Below are 18,309 nucleotides of genomic sequence, written 5' to 3' on the forward strand. Positions count from 1 at the left end.
TTAACAGGAAAAAAAGGTTGATTCCCTACCTTATTACTTCTTGTGTCCAGATCTCTGTCTTTTTTAATCACTATCTGTTTGCCATTGGTATCACTGTTGCTTTCCAAGGCAATGAAATTATCCTGTCATAGCTACAATAATGCAGTTTATCTGTAGACTTCTGATACCAACTGGATACATACTGCTTTCATCCCTAGTCATTTCCTTTTGTGAATTCACAAAAAGAAGAAAATGCTGTAATCATGGTTTGGAAATCTATTTAAAATAATCTTTTTTATTTTTATTTTTTTTGCTTCAAAGAAGATACATCTTGTGTATCATTATGTAATTGTAGAAGGTCAAGGAGCCTAGAACTCATAGCTACCCGTATCTCAGGGAAATTGTACAGAGTCCTAGATAGTTGATACAGGGAGGAAACTCCCATATCCAACCTGTTTGCCACCATCGCTGTCATAAAAACAAATGGCTCATTCATGTTCTGTGGCCCACAGCAGATTTACTGCTAGTTTAGGTATGGAAAGCTTCAATAGGTGTATAGGAAGATTTACAAGGCTAGTTATCAACAGTCTTGTGTGCCCTGTCCAATACTCATTATTTCAAAGCAGAACACGAATTTCTTAAGCTTAGCATAAACTAATTATAAGCTAATCATCACCTGAAATTGCTACGCTTTACTACTAGTACCAACTTCACCTTCAGTTTTATAGCTTAATAAGGTGTAGCATTTTTACTGGCCACCATTTGGTGGTTGGCAGGTGGCTGATGAAGCACGGAGTGGAGTTTTCCATCTGCTGTTCTATTCTTCCTATCCAGGCTTCATAGGGTATGTATTTTCTCCTCAAACATTAGACTTTAAGCTTGCAAAAGACTTTTTCTGTCTTGTGCTCCAGCTTGCATGATATTGCACTAATCTGCCATATCTGAATATTTTTTCATTTGAAAATACACTGATTTTTTCTTATTACAGTGACAGTTTTGAGTGGGGTTGTACCCTTTAGCAGTTACCAGATGCATCACTTCTTGGTGTCGTGCCAGCTAGTGTTCACCCCATTAAAGGGCTAATTAAAATAAGGAGGTCTTCATATTTTGGATGCTTTTAAAGGATCAGGAACACCATCACTTTAGTAATGTACCTTACAGACTTACATTTTTTCATGGCATACCTTATTAGAGCCTGGTAATAATACAGGTAACCGATGTTTTTTAGAAACAGATAGATGGCTCATTTCTGGTTCTTGATAATGGAAGTGCCACCTAACAGTCGTTTTGGTGCAAGCAAAAGCTATGGTTAGGGCTCTTAGAAGAACTGAGGATGTCAGCTGGAGTATTCAGCTGTTACTTGGGTGGATTTTGGTGGGTCTCTGTCCTCATTCTTCAGGTCCTTATTTTTACAATGAAGACAGTGGTGTTGCATGTCTTTTTGCAAGAGTCTTTGGATAAAAGGCACAGTAACAGGCTTCCAAATTCATTCATTCATTTATTTATTTAATTAGGCTTACTAATGACCACAGAGGAGCAGAACAATTGAAGAGGAATAGCTGAGTAGGATCAGCACAGCAATTCTTGTCTCAGGATAGATAGAAGTTAGCAGTCCCAAGGGACAGATAAATCCAAACTAGGGCCAAGGTTTCTGTTAGTCTCATTTTACCCACAAATATTCGATTTGTGCCTCAACTTTACCCATCCCCTTTGACCCCCTGTATCTTGATGTGTAAGCAAGTGGAACCTTTTACAGTATTTTTAAAAATATTTGAACTAGTGTTGTTCAACATCAAGACTATATAACATGTGCAATGAGATTAAAATGGAATAATATAAAGAGTTGTAAATAAAGGAAGTGATTTCATTTTATGCTCTCCTAATTCCTGGTCTTTCCCATTAGCCACTAGAGAGCAGCTTTTTACAGGACCTGAGAAGAGATTACTGTCCTGCAGTGTTACTGAAACATAAAGGGGGGCCATCTCAGAAATAATCACATTTAAAAGTCATTTTCTAAATAAGTTTAGGCAATATGGTTTTAGATTCTGTTGGGTTTGTTCCTGACCCAATTTAAATCTGAACACTTTCGAAAGTCTGAAGGCATAATATTCTGTGACTGAAGCATAAGTATATGTATTCTTGCATGCTGTCAATGGGCATAATTTTTGTATGATTTGTGATTTTGTAGTAATATCATCTCAGTTTAAATACAAAAAAACCCTGTAAGCTGCTTCAAATGGAAGATAAAAAGCCATATTAGATGAGAACAAAAGATCAGCTAAGCACAGAAACTTGCATCTAGCGGCAGCCAGTAGCGGTTGCCTAGTGAACAGAGCAGGACCCTGTAGAGCATAGCCATTCCTTCAGTTTACCCTCTCAGGTTTCAGCAATTGGTAATGATGAGACTTCTTAAACCAAAGGCTATGACCAAACCATCATTCTTAACTGCTGTCAATGGACTAATTTTCTATAAAGTTATCTGAATTATTTATTTATTTTTGTCTAAAACACAAAATCCTGTGGCAGTATTTTTCCCAGTTTCATTATTCACCCTGTGAAAAAATATTTCCTTTTTTTTGTTTTCAGTTTTTCTCATATCATTGCAGATGGCTGCCTATATGGCTAGTACTAGGAGAAATAATAAAACTTGTTTCCTACTTATTCACTTTATATTATCTTTGATTTTATTTTTTTTTTATATATCCCTGTACAGCTCTCTCTTTTCTGACTTAAAAGTCTGTCCTCAGTAGAAATTTTCCACCATTCTGATCATCCCTGTTACATTTCTTTGTATTTTTCCAGTTCTACTGTGTCTGCTACTGCAAGTGTGTTACTCTCTCCAATAGTGCAGGTCTCTGTTTCATTGCCCACTCTTTTCTAATGATTTCTAAACTTTGGGTTTTGTTTATCATGAAACTGACATTTTATGCTAGCCACCTAGAATAATTTTATAATTTCCTGAGGAGTCATGATTAATTTAGAACCATTCATTACATATGTTAATATTCTTTCCCAGGGAGGTACATAATCTTGCATTTATCAGGAATTTATTTCATCTGCCATTTTGATGCCTAGTCATTCAATGTTGTGATATTCTTTGCAACAAATTGCTGTCAATTTTAATGATGTCTTGCAAATTTGGGTAATTAGAAAACTTCAGCACTTTTACACATAACCTCCTCTTACAGCCTGCTTTCTTCAGGTTTTCAGTATTGCCAAAGCTTTATGAAAGAACAGGTATACTAGGGAGGTTTGGTCACTGATTTGTAACGTCCTTCATCAAAAGTAGTGTTGATTCTCCCACAACAAATTATATGCACCAAAATGCTTTCCCAATCTAACCTAATTGTAGTCCGAAGTACAGGAAGAGAAGAAACTGGTTGAATAGCATTTGACCAAATTTACACTCCATCACACTGACTCATAGGACATTAGCTGGTGTCACCTCTGGTTCCTGATCTCCTTTTACAAGGGTGGAAGAGAAAGTCCAATGTATAAAAATGCTGAAAACTAATATTAACTTTTAAACGCTTTTCACCTTACAGATTAAACTGATACAAAAAATAATCAGAAACATTTAAATAAGATAAGAAATTAATAATTAGAGCAAGTCAATGAAATCTACAGCTCCAAGTGACTTTGTCTTGAAATTAGGATTGAAATACTGCCTAGGTGTGTTACCCTGAGGTTAAAAGATTTTGTCTGTATCCCATGGGGAATCTGTGGCAGTTTATTCATGGACTGTCAGTTGTATCAATTAATTTAGTAATAATTATAACCTCTTAGATGAAATGGATAGATTGGATTCAGTTTGTCTCACTTGGGCACCTGCACTTTGTCAGATCAGATCCCCCTCTGGAGGCCCTCAGAGACACATTCTTTCATTGAGTACATGAGAAATTTGGTGGAGGTTCTTAAACTTAGAGAGCAGTTAAGCTCCTGAATTATGGAGATTGGAACTCAGTTCTGCTTTCTAAATAGAAGCTATGACTAGGATCAGCCAGTGTCTTCTTTCCTAGCAAAGTAGTGTCATTACTTGGGGAAGGTTTATTTGCTTAGTTGTAAGGGTTTTATGTCCATGTGTGTGCTGAAATCTACTTCTAGGAAGGGGATGAAGGAATGAACTTGATCACAGTTCATCAACATTTGCCACAGCAGGAAAGGCAGTTTCACCTAGGGGAGGGCATTATGCAGGAAGCAGTTGTTCCTACCTGAGTTTCTCACAAAGCAAGAACATGAACATCACTTCAAAAATATCAGACATTGACAAGCACTGGCAGCCCTCAGCAGAAAGCTGCTGGTGCTTTGGTTAGTTACCCACAATACAAAGGTGGCTTTACCCTGGAGTTTTACTTTTTGGCATGATTTTCTTTGTATAGTGAGATAAATTAAGGGAAAATTTGATGACTCCTGTTTTTTCTTTGTATTTTCCCAAATGTGCACAAGCTTTATCCATTCCTTCTTCTCTCCAGTGTAGAAGTACTTGTCAATATCAGAACATTTTGAATGGGTGTTGATCCTTTCCTTTGCTTGGCTGCAATAACAGAGCCGCAGGGGTGAAAGAGGTTGACTCTGCCTTGGTTATTTTTTACTGCTCAGAGAGAAGGCAGTTATTAACATAAGGTCCTTTTCCACCTAACTATACTGTTTGCCAGGGAGGTCAGTTGCCTGCATCTTCCTTGTAAATGCAGTTCTAATCAGTATGTCATCAGGCTAGAGATAAACCACAGAGTAAACCATTACCCCAGCCAAAACAGTGCCATGCAAAACAAAGCAGGAACCAGCAGATGCAGCAGTCATCTAGTAAAGATATGCTCTTGCTTTAGCAGAGAAGCAGCACACACAATATTATCAGATTATCTTACCTTGAATTAAAAATACCTTCTCTAGAGAGGTCACCTATGTCAGGAAGAAATGGGCAAGCATTTGGTGTTATGTAAACGCTGGGGTTTTTTACCTGTTGTTTCATTAATAATAGGAGTCCACTTAAAAAAAGACATTGTCGTTACCCTCAAATAATTGTATTAAAAGCTACTGTCTAGCAAAGGTTAGAAAGTCAGTAGACATGCATCATTTAAAACACTGACTAATATGGTTATAGAAAAAAAGTTCTGCTTTTGATTTTTCACAATCTTATGTAAAATAGCATATAGTTTGAAATTGAACTGAGCACTGTTAGCCTTCCTCTGCTAGTCTAATCCACACAAAATTGGTCAAAAATAATTATAAACTCCTCTTTTTTGACAAGTCATGATTGGATAGATGATTGGGTTTTGTATAGTTCGAGCAGGTCATTTATTAACAAGAAAGGGCATTAATATGGCTAGATTTAAGCTGCTAACTTAAAATTGTCAGTTTGGGTTGGTAGGTTGGGGTTTTTTTGTTGGTTTTTGGTGTTTTTGTTTTTTTTTTTTTGCTAGGCACTGTAGAAGAGTCTGGCTCAGGCAATGTAATTTGCCTTTCATAGTCTACCACAAGGCTCATGATTATTTCTTACAACAAAATATTCAGTGCAACAAATTAGTAGATTTTGCTATGTTGGTTGGGCTGCATTCCAATTCCTGCCTTAGTGATGCTGGCTGCCTTCAGTACTGCCAGCACAATAATTATTGCTGAGTTTTCTAGACCTCATCAAACCAGCAAGGTGATCACCCCCTTGGAACAGCTGGGGATATGAGGTATGGAAAAGTGGAAAGAAATTGCTGCAACTCTGTGCTATCATGCCAGCAAGTGCCACTTGAATGATGGCAGCTATTGGCAGGGGTAGGGCTCTGCTGAAGGAGAGCTTGCAGCATTTCCAGATTATAGCTTTTGCTGCTTCCAAGGAGAATTGCTGTGGGCACTGAATTAAAGAAAGCAAATTGGAAGGTGGGGAAAATGAAGATCTGAAGGTAAATGCAGAAGGGGAGATGATGATTTCTGTCAATAAAGTCATTTTTGTTTTACTGTATGTGATTGCCTCTTTTAAAAAGAAAAAAAAAAATCCACAAACTCTATCATGTCAGCTATGCAGGTTTGTTTGGCAGCCCTCTCCAGCATTTGTCACATAATAAAGGTACCAACCAAAACTCGATGTTATTCTTGTTCCAGCACAGAGAAGTATACTACTATTTATTAGTATTTTACCATATGAAGTACAGAAGCAAAGTTAAGTCTTATTATAGATATTTATCAATATTGTCATCATCAAAATACCTGCTGAGAGACTGCTACTGTACTTGAGTGTATATTTAGGATGAAAAATGGGTTTAATCCAGGACACTCAATATTAACCTTTAAACAAAATAAACACCCAGTAAAAATAAGAGTGTAGCCACAAAATTGTTGATGTAAATTACCACTGTGTAAATAAAAGAAAAACATTATTGACTTCAGTAAACATTTATGCAAATAAGAGAGCCCATTATATCCCTCTTTAGAATCTCTGTTTTCTTTCCTGTTTCTCCCTTTTGTTTGAACATTTTAATTTGATCCAACTACATTTTCTTTTATAGAAAATCTGCTCACATAGAAGTGGAATATTTTGACACAATTCTCATCACTGGGATAAAGTGGCATCTATTAGTGCTATGGAATATGGCAAGCATTCATCATGTGTGTTTAGTCTTCTGCCAGAGCTTTGCAGCTATCCTTTTCCTTGTCCCTCACATTTTAAACTTCTCGGTCTTAACAGTCTGGGAGTAGGTCTTTGTGATTCACTATCTTCTAAGCCGGGACTTTATTATAGTACTCCATTTTTCATTATTTTTTACCTTGTAGGTTGATAAAGCCTGGCTGCAAATAGATAATATTTCGGAAACAATGTACTTAAGATAAGGAGATATTTGTATGTGTACATGAATTGGCATACTAAAAAGATGCATACAGTCAGCATACAGTATTAGTACATTACTCATTACAGACTAGCTTTTTATTCATTACTTTTGTCATCAGGGCTAGGGAAAAGGTATAGCTAGTCTGCCTGTTAATTTTATTATAGCTTTAATGTTGGAAGAGGCAAGAGAATGAGACTGGAATCTGTACTGCTTACTTATATCACAGTTCTTTCCAGGGGCAGGTGATGGGTTTTATATTTCTTTATATTTATATATGTATATATAAAAATATATATATTTCTTTAAAACGGAAAGCTATGGGCCCCACTTATTTAAACATATTATTTCAGAAAACCAGAAGAGCTTTGTGTTTTCCTTGACATGTTTAATGGGATCTTTTTGAGGGCAGTGTCTGACTGACTCAATCTAGCTGTCCACAGGGATTGGAAGAGGGACCCCTACCCCAATTGCCCAATGGCCTAGGGTTTTCCTGTAATGACTATGACAGCGTAGCGTTTCATGTGCCACCTTTTTTTTTTTATATATATATATAAAATCATGTTGCAAAGCAGATTGAATAAAAATGGTGAAATATTGCGAATTGCTGCAAATTGGCTGGCTCTGATCAACAGTTCTTTAATTGAATCAACAGTCTTGAACTAGCTTATGACAATACTCCATTTTCTTCACAAAATAAGTTTTTGCCCTTAGGACAGAAATTTCTGTTTGTGAAACTGGGGTGTAGAACACAATTGTTGTTCCCCAGATGTGGTTATATTTAAAGGTGCTGGACCTGGGTCACTGGGCATCTGGAAGATGTGATCTGAGACCTTGTGCTTGTACCTGCGACTCTGGTGCAGACAACAGATAACAAGTTTGACTTTTAAGGATGTCATGTTGCAGAGAACATGCTTGCTGCCTTCAGCAGCACTACTTGGAGTTCCCTAAGGACTAATGCCTTTATACACAGGTAATAGGCAAAGTTTAGCAGCTAGAAACTTTTCTGGCTATAACCAATGTAAATGATCTCTCTTCCATAAAGCAGTCTACATAGTTGAAATGTTTTTTTTTTCAGGTTATGCCAAGACATGAAAATATAATAGGTACTTCACATATTTTATATAAAAATAATGACTATTCTAGCAGGAGCATCTTAAGACAGAGATTTCTTTAAGGTCAGAGTCAGCATCCTGCTTAGCCAGGTTTAGTTGTGGAATGAGTGACTACAAAGCAAGGAGCCCTCTGTGCCTTACAGTTCTGACATGGATTAGTTCTCTTTCTTGCTTTATGGACACTCTTACATGGCTGAATGCAAATAAAACCATATTCATCATAGTGGCTAGATTAGCTATTTTCATTTGATATAATCCTGTGATACCAAATGCCCAGCTGATGTGATAGTGAGTGATCCTGCCAATACCTCTCTAAATTATATAGCTAATGAGGCTTCTTAAAGGTGTGACTTTCCTGCTGAGGAGTAGAGACTAATTTTTTGTTGTTAGAAGGTATTTTTTTCAGGTATTAGGCCATATCCTATTTTTGGCTGAAGAAACATATGCAGAAGATAGTTTCATTACCTCAAGTTTAGATACCCTAGATACATCCTCTTGTCAACTCCATAACAACATTATCATATCTTTGTTGAGTTTACAAAAGTAATATATTGTAATCTGAATCACTGTGTAGAAACTAGTTGTATCTTTGTGAATGAAAGTGTGACCTGTTTTATTGTCAAATATTTCCATAAAGACAGAAACAGTTTGAAAGTATTAGATAAGGCTAATCTTTCTGAATGCTCTCTGAATGCATGATTTTGCCTTCAGGTTTCTTTACTGCAGGGAAATTATAAAATATTGTGCAATTATAAAATATTATTGAAGCTTAATTCAAAAGTATTTTTATATTCAGAACTGGCTCAAGGCTTCTCAACAGCATCAGTGAAATTGAATTTTGCCACCTTAAAAATGAGGTGTGGGAGCCAGGGCTTTGATGCTTTTACCAGAAGAAGGGTGCAAAGGAAGAAGAGAGACAGGAATAGAGGTAGGGCAGAAAGGTGGAAGGGAACCCCTGAGAGATTGGTCTTGATCTTCCCATTGTCAACAGCAGAATGAGAAAAGGGAGTCAAGCATGGTGGTAGTGTTTAAAATTATTCCCACCAGTGGTCACTAACCCATCTATCATGATCCCTCCTTTGGCCACAGTCACAGCTAGCCTGTCTTTGCAGACCTTTGACATAAAGTAAAAAGAGTTTTTAAAAAAGTAAAATAGGCATCAAGCCCAAGACCATCCTCATGACCTATCTGACTTTGTACCAGGTGGTCATATGAAGCTAACAATGCAGAGCGCTGCCTCCGGTAAGCACTAGGTTCCCAATGTGTTTAAGTGCTTTTGTTAATCCTTGATCCTATCTTAAGCTTGCACCAGTAAATTGGCACAGCTTTCACAGCAGGGTCCTGTAGCTGGGACAGGCTCTGTGTTGCTGTACTGCTTCCACACCTGAGCTGGCATGCAAAGAGATGTCTGACCTGCACTCTAGATTCAGAAGCACTTTGGGAAGAGACAGCCCTTATATTTCTACCCCTGTGATACAGGCCTGCATTCTCTAAATCTGGCCTTCTAAAAGTAAAAATCACATCTAAGCAGATATATTAAACTGTTCTTGTATATTCTATCTTCTGTGACAAATGCTTTATTAATAGAGGTGGTTGTTTTGGGGGTGAGTTGGATTTTGGGTTTGTGGGTTTTTTTTGGTGTGTGTGGTGCAGCTCATCTGATTTTGAATGTTCCTTAAAAACACATAAGCAGTTTTTAGTAAATGCTTATTACGCTCCTAGCTGGGACCTAACAGCTGAGTATTTTGTGTTATGACATCTCAGTTTTAAGGTAAAAATGAACCTCATAACTTGACCCAATTTATTAGTCTGAGTCTGAACCACTTTTGTGCACACTCAATCCTTATCTTCTTCATTTTGGTCAAGTGCAACTATATCATTAGAATAATGCAAAAATTGTATTAATTGTTCATGAACAGGAAATAAAATACTTTTCAGGGATTAAAAATCTTAGTACCTCTAAGTTTTTATTACTTAAGTTCATCACATAGCTGAAATACTAATTTCATGATATTTAGCCTTGTGGGTAGAACAGTTTACGTGAGACTGATTTTACAAATTTTCTTTCAGGCATGTGAAAGAATGTGGTTCTGATACATATCTATGTCTTGTTATTGTTGGCCAGCCAGAAACAAGAAACTCTGTGGTCTTAAAACATACACACACAAAAAATTTGCTGTTAACATGATGTTAAGATTTGTGATCTAAGTTGTAATATGAACTTAAGACCCTAACCCATTCAAGCTAGTCATTGGGATCAAGTGTGCAGTTGTATAGAACCTTGCTCTGAAGCCAAATGAATGAACTGAAATACTATTCTGGTATCAAGAGTATTGAAATCTACTACACCTCACAAATTCTCATTTTTTGTTGTTTAGTTATTAGCAAAGGTGAATTTGGTCTTGTACAATACAAAACCCTTAGACATCTGAGGTACAATTATCTCTACAGCTTTGTGTAGCTATATAAAATTTTGCCATGAATTCATGTCTTTGCTCTAGGTTTCAAAATTTTACATACCTTAAGTGCAGGGCTTATTTAATCAGTTTTTTATTATTATTCTAGCAATATGGTTCCTATAAGGTTATTCTAAAAATAGTTTTAGGAAGCAATATTAAAAATACCAAATAATTCACTTTAAAATTAGGGACTTCATTTTTTTCCCTATCATTTATCTCTTTCATCAATATTGGTGTTTCATAATATTTGTGGAGAAAGTATGTTGCAAGAACAGAACTTGTTGATCAAGCATTTTGCCAGCAATTTCCTCATTTTTTCTGCTTGCTCACGCAGGAGCTGATTCTTTCAGGGAAGTACTTGGAAATCAGGGTTTTGATTTTGTTATTGTTTGAGTCACATGTATGTATGGTGGAGTATAAATGTTTATAAATTGGGAATATAATACCCTGAAGATATATTCAGTGCACAGTAAATCATTTTTATTTAAACCAACTGTCAGCTTCACCAGTTCAGCTTTGGCTAGAATCTTTCTTATTTTCATGTCATGAGTAATAATAACTGAAGTGTCATTTAGATAACAGTTCTGCTTCTCTTTACTAAATAACAGAAAACCTACTGTGGAAAGATTGTATTTACCATTTTTTATTATTACTATTTTCAGTTAGAAAAGGCATCAGCTGAGACTTAGAATACACTCTGTACCCACGGAGAGTCCTGATGTCCTCAGTAGGTCACAGCAGAAATCTACTTGTACACGATATGATGCAGGGATGTGGTCCTACACAGGATTTGTAAAAACTATGATTACCTTCTTATCAATTGCAGAGAAGGCCTATTCCTTCTCTCAGCAGCATCCAACGGATTAAGGACAGGGGCTTAGTATTATATATGTGATACCTTTAAGGAACCAATGGACAAGTGTAAACTAATTCCCTCTTGATTTTAACTTGAATTACCTGTGCTTGTGATGGTTTTTATTAGCTGTGCTGAGAACGTTGTATCTACAGTATTTTACAGAACTTCATTTTAGTTTGGCCTTTCTTCTTACAAAAAGAATTCAAACCTTTTTTTCTTTCCCTGCTGTTTTGCAGTAAAGGACTTGACTCATATGTGCATGCACCCTTGCAGATTCTTAGGTGTATTTTGTATGTATTTGACTTTCAAAGGATTGGGCTTTCTGCTGGGTAACTGTGGAGAAGTTGTTGAGTAACTGGGCCCTCTATCTCAAGATAGTATCTGAAATGTTAATGAAAAATTAAATTAATCTAAGTAGTAGCATAAATATATGATTCCTGCCTCAAAATTACTGAAGTGCTGGGGGAGGGTTTGCTGGAGGTATTGTTGTGATGCAGGTAGGCTTTAGCATTAGAATTCTTTTATAAGCCACAGGCCCCAAATACTTGCATTTATTGGTTTCTTTAACTTTCTATTCCATGGAACCAAGTACTGAACATAATTTAAAAACTATATATCTAACTTTAAAACACAAGCAAATTATTAGAAGCTTTGGGAATTTGATGCAACACAATTGAGCTGAGGGGACTTAATGAGTTACTGGTTAGAGCTTAATTTCTATAGCTCATTCTTAGCCTGTACCAGCCATGAAATAAACCATGGTTGCTTAATTCTCCTTCACTGTGATTTAAGCTAATGCTCTTCCTTTGGAGTGAACTGAGAGCCTGCTGCTGTGACTGAGCTGGTGAGTCCCTCAGTTGATGTGACCCTGCCCCAGGCTCCAGTGTACTGAGTGCCTCTGTGTCCTGCGGGGTGTCCAAGGGCCCTGGCTGGCAGGGGTTGTGCATGGTTGTGTGTGCGCACGCCTGTGTGCACTTTATTTTATAAAAATGCAAATTTTGATTCCATGTCATTGTGAAATAGTCGTGGTTGAGTTTCTTCTCAAGGAGCTTTCTGAGGAAAGGCACTTTGTCATTTTCCATTTTGGAGTATGCGTTATAAATCATCTTTTGACTGGTTTCTCCTTTGTGGTTCCTGTCTGAAATTTTAGTCCAATCATATACTTTAAGAATCATCTCAAAATGGTTTTCTTTATCCTCTGGAAATTCAATTCTTAGATCCCTCAAGGTCAGTAACACTGTTAACCTATTAACAACCAACATCTGACAAGAATCTGGAAATAGCTTGAGCTATTCCAACTTGATAGTATACAGGCTGTTTTTATTTTGTATTTATTTTTAAAACAGCAGAAGTCTGGAAAAATATGCATTAGTAGAAATGGTTCACTGTAATTACACTTAACTCATCTATAATTTTACAGTGTTTACATAAAACAATCTTTCTATGATATTTTACTTATTTGGAAGCCTAGGACAGTTATGTGGTAGTCATCTATTTTCTAACATTAAGAACTGATGCCACATAACCTTACATTTTAGGTTCACCACATTATTAAAATAGAGTTGAACTAAGACATATTTTCTCTTTTCTTAACTTCGTGTACTTTTTCTTCCAAAGCATCCATTTTTTTTCTATTCTCATTTTAAACTTTTTTCCAGAAGAAGAAGAAAGAACACAGACAGTTCTTTATCTGTTTCTAGACTTTGAAGATTAATAATTCTTTGTCAGCCCTTTCGTTTCTCTCTGTAATGTCCTTGAAACATCATTAAACATTTGATGCTGGTGGATATGATTTGGAGAAATAAGTGCAGTTGTTTAATCAAAAAAAATTAAGTTTTTGAAGTAAAGGGGAAAGAAAATCTTTCAAAAACAGGTATATATTTTTCTCCTGTTATGTAAAGAAATCCCTTATGACTCTGGCATCTGTGGAAGAGGAGGAGCTACATAATACTGTTTTTAATAGATTTTGTCAGCACTTTGTCCTATTTTTTGTTTTTCCCCTTTTTAGAAACACAGACCCAATGAGATGTTTTTATTTTTTTATTTTTTTCTTAGTGACTGCATGAAAAAAGTCCATATTATTTTTACGGGGGATTGTGGATTGTTTTTATTTTCTCTTCACTTTCATCTCTTCAGGAAGTGGGAATGAAGTTCAAGTTCTGTCCTATATTTTCCATTTGATAAATCTGTGATGCACCTTGCTGTGGTAGTCTGATCTAAGGAATAGCAGCTGTATTTCCACAGCATTTTATCTCTGCACAGCCTACCAGAATGCTGCTATTTCATATATCCAGCAGTTCCCACTCACAGCTGATTCCTTGGAGTGACAGGAGAAAGTCTAATAGCAAGTCTGCCTGTGGCAAAGGTGAGGTAGATACACAGGGACAGAGCTGGTGCAGACTTGTTTCCTTGTGCTGCACAGCCAATATTTTACCCACTGCTTTGTGTGCCGTGTTATCTGGTAGGTCCCCCTGCCAGAGGTTTCAACTTGGCCACAAAAAATGAGGGAGTGGTTACTTGGTACTGAAGAAATTGCTAGTCATTAAAAAGAAAAAAAAAAAAAAAAAAGTACATTGGTCTGTGGGAAGTGAAGATTTGGACAGAAGTAACCGTTTATCCAGCACAGCCCCATAAGTAAGTTTTGGTGCAACTACTGCATCTTTCACCAAAACAAAAATAAAACAAAACAAAATGAAATGTTCTTGCTGCATGATACGCTGTTTCCTTTTAACCTTAAGCTGTAGCAGGAATATTAGGTTTTCTACTTTTTAATGTAATTAACTACCGTGCTGCAATTTCCCTCTAAAATTGGCATACTTAACTGTATGATTTCTTACTGGTTGAATGATTTGTGTCATCCCATGTATTTTTTTGCACACTGAATCCCTACTGTTAGTATACTAGAAGCTTGTACAGTCTAGACTCCTTTTGCTACGGCTTTGCTATTTGTATTTACTCCTTGTCCAGCTGATGAAAGTCAGAGCTCTGTGCTCAGAGTAAGCATTTTCCCTTTGTTACCTGTTTAACAGCACTTAAGGTGTAGCAGGTCTTTTGCTGGTACCTCTAATAGACTTCACACAGACCTACATAATACTGCTTTATGTCACATGTTGGTCTTTTTTTATGTACATGACTATGTCAGTAATAAAGGAAATATTTCTTAATGGTAAACTTGGAAGCACAGGCAGTCTGAGTTCCTAATGAAGTTCCTAATACAGCTTGGCTTTCCTTTTCTTTCTTCAGCACATTGTCACCATTACAATGTAATGTCTTGGGATTCTGGGAGCTCTTCTATGATGTTGCTTTGCTAGGGAGAATTGTAGGATAGCTCAGATAAATTCATTAAGATCTTGGGTGATTTAGGACCAGAATCTCTTTCTATCAATAAATATATAAAATAAAATAGTAGGCAAAATACCAAGACTGGTTATAAGATGGATGCATTGTGTGAAAGGAATCTTTGTAGCAGAGAGGAAATCAGTGGTTGACATAAACCCCTGAACTTTCAAATTCAAAACAATCCCAACTTAAATTTCAACAAATACCAGTTAGTTCTACATAATTAACACTCTTTACGTTCACAGTGCTGGTGTAAGTGTAGGCTGTCTTTTTAATGGCAAATTTTCTTACTTAATTTAAAAATGAAAGTGTTGCTGTGGCCGTGGACTGTGGCATGAAAATTGAAAAAAATCTCCCATAGCTATATGATGCAAAAACAGTCATGAACAGTAGTTAATTACTCATTTAGTACTTGATCTCAAAATGTATTATTTTTTAAATTAATGAAGTGTGTGGCAGGTACACCTAATTCAATTAATCCACAGTGTAGTATAAACTGAGTAAATAGTCACCTGTCATTTAATGAAAATTTACAAAGAAACAGCCTGTTTCTTCTTTCTCTGTTTTGTGTGTGTGATGTTGGCATTGCTGTTGTCATAACTATTATTATTATTGTCTTTTTATTATATTTTTATTATTCACATTTCCATGAAACTCATCTATTCACCGTTTCAGTTAGTGAAATCGTTGATGTCAAAGAAATTCCTTACCCTTTCTGTCTAAATTCACTTCACCATTACATTGCCTTCTATCATTCACATCAATATTATTTTCATCAAAACGTGCCATTCTGCCTGTGGGTTGGGGTGCAGTGCTGTATTTTGACACAATATCCTAACACCAGTTAAGAGACACCTACTATCTAAATTCTGAAACTATTTCTAATGATACTGTTAGAAATGCAAGTTTTCTGCTTTCTGATCTATCTGCTTGGTATGGTATTGCTTGAAAACAGTCATCAACAAATGAGATTGTTCCTTAATTCACTTTTTTAAATTAAGTATCTGGAGAGTTGGGTTTATACTTCAGTGCTTATACTTCAGCTGATGTTTGTGACAGTGGGAGGAGGTAAACCTCCCGGTATTATTAGAATCTGTCATTATTAGTAGAACTAGGTCAAAAAGTTGCATGCATTTGGTTACAGATAGAAGCCCACTGACAGGATAGCTGGGGATAGGAGGAGAAAAAACCAAAAGGTAGGGAAATAATGGAAGCAAAGAGACAGAATTAGGTTGGGGGATGCTATTGTGATGGAAGCAAAGTAGATGAGAAGGTGTCATAAGCCTGCCACTTATTTTCAGCACCTATACTCTAGAACATTATAACATTTGCTGGTCTATACAACAAAATGATTTGTGTTTCTTCTCCTGAAAACATACCATCCTAGTGAACAGTTTAGTATCTCCATAGAATTGCTCACATGAATATTTTAGCTAACGGAATATAACTCAATAAACTGTCAGTGAGAAATGCAGCTTTCATTAAAACAAGAAGGTGAAACATTGCAAACTCATTTCATTTTACTGCTGACTGAAGTATTTTTTTTAACTCGGGACAATTATCTTGGGTATGGGAAGGGGAAATGCCCTAGTAGATGTTTTCTGTTCTGTTCTAATCTATTTATGCTTTTCCTTTCTAATTATAGGTTTCTGTGCTCGAGAGACAGATATTTGACTTCCTTGGTTATCAGTGGGCACCCATCCTGGCAAATTTTATACACATTATAATAGTCATACTTGGCTTATTTGGAACCATCCAGTACAGACCTCGTTACATTACGGGAGTGAGTATTTAATTTTATTATTTTGCTTACTTATTTTGATGTGCATGTAAAAAAAACCCTCAAAAATATCAAAAACAAAAAAAGTATTCCAAACTATATTGCTTATAATCAAATAATAATCTTAGCTTCGTTTAACTTTCTTCTGTAATATTTTACATTTACTTATTATGATTTTGAGACACCTGCAATAATTAAGTGGTAACAACCTATAAAAGTTGAAAGTCAATGTGATCACAAACGACATGACAATATGAACTTTCAAGAAGTGAAGTCAGTTTAAGGAGTTACATCATCCTCAGAATTACAGGGATTTAGAGCTGGAATAAATGCTAGCCATAACTTTCCTAGATACACTGGACCTCCCCAAGAGATCCAAGATTTATTATAGTTATTCATTATTGTTATTAACCATCATTGCTAGAGTGCCTATCTGTTTTATATAACCCTCCTAGAAATTATAGTCCAAGTAAAAATTAAGTATGAGAAAATGGTAAGAAATGCAGGTTATGGACTGAGGGCTCCAGCATAACAGTAAGACTTACAATTTTTATCCATTTCTTTTCCTTATTCAGCTGCCCCTTATACACAGACTCAGCATTGCTGTACTCACTGGTACAATATAATATTAATGAAATTCTCGGTTTATACTCTGGGTTTGTTTTTTCCCCATTTGTAGGTCTATAAAGACAGAATAACTCTGAAAGCCATTGTTCAGAACACCTTTTAGAAGTAGATTTGCATAACTATTTCTATCAAAATTAACTGCTAATTCAGTTAAAGCTTGTATTATATTTTTCAAAGACAGGCAGCAGTCAAAAAAATTTGCCTGTACACAAATATATTTTCATGTCAAATGAACATAACTCCACTGACCCTGTACCCACTTCTGCAAAGTCTGTTTCCTCTTATGCTGTTCCCTCATATACCAGTAATCACTCAGGAGACAGAAAGGTTTTGCTTGTACCTCTGTGCCATGGTGTGATGCTAGTAGTAATACATTAACATTAGTGCCTGTGTTTCTATCTCTGTGATTTCCTATATGCAGAAAATGTGTCCACGTATATAGTGTCTTTATGCATGCACAATTTAATATATTCCAAAGCATATATTATCAACATTGAAAAATATATTGCAAGCCTTAAATATTTACAGTGTTTCCTTCAAGTCACAACTCTGGGGGTCAGGTGAATATGGAGTTTTCTTCTACCACTTCTGGTGCATTGACCAGTACAAAAGGCTGGGTGGGGGTGGGGAATAAAATGCAAGCAAGTGTCAGTTCAATAAAAAGAGTTAAATGTTCCATCCTAAGACTATTCCAAGGCATAAAAATGAGCACGAGCATAAAATGCTTAGCTGAGCTAAACAAAAAAGCTAGATTTAAATGGCATTTTCAAGAGGAGTACAGAAAATTACCTGCTACAATGATGAGTGCATTGTGAATGGGGAGGAATACCACCCTTATAAATATATACCATTCACATGAGTTTCTTGATGATATGGTTTGTGCCACACCATCCTACTCATTTTCACACATATCTTTTCTTAGAGCTCCCCCTCAGTCTCACTGTGTAGTCCATCTGGCTTTATGATTTTGCCTCCCTGCATCCTCTCACTGAATTGGATCAAACCAATCTAAAATCAAATTATATTGCTCAAGTTTTATAATGGACACCTGAATCTGCCATCTATCACAGACTGCTTAGATATGGAAATGATGAAACATTCATCCTTCTTTAGTTGGATCAGCAAAGGAGTGCTGTGATTTTTTAATTTCTGTTTGGAGAGTATCTGAAATCAGGATGAGCAAAATGGTACTGGTCGCTGGAGGGAGAGATAAGGGAACTACATCCTTTTATTCAATTTTACTGGGCCCAGAATAGGCACCTTGTTGAAGCTGGGTAAAACTTTGTGTTGTCAAGTTCAAAGGCAAGAAGAAAGACAACAGCCTATAAGCCTGCAAGGGTGT

The 18,309-nt window shown here is 36.2% G+C and overlaps 1 protein-coding gene across 1 annotated transcript in view; it reads left to right on the forward strand.

Annotated features, from left to right (window-relative positions):
• The window catches only part of NKAIN2 (sodium/potassium transporting ATPase interacting 2), a 573,086-nt gene that overhangs the window by 241,821 nt on the left and 312,956 nt on the right, over nucleotides 1-18,309 (forward strand). The window contains exon 2 of the mRNA XM_055811170.1: nucleotides 16,206-16,343. Coding sequence (XP_055667145.1) covers nucleotides 16,206-16,343 — 138 coding nt within the window. The remainder of the gene's footprint in view (nucleotides 1-16,205; nucleotides 16,344-18,309) is intronic.

Source organism: Falco peregrinus, chromosome 7, assembly GCF_023634155.1.
Source record: "Falco peregrinus isolate bFalPer1 chromosome 7, bFalPer1.pri, whole genome shotgun sequence".
NCBI classification, from domain to species: domain Eukaryota; kingdom Metazoa; phylum Chordata; class Aves; order Falconiformes; family Falconidae; genus Falco; species Falco peregrinus.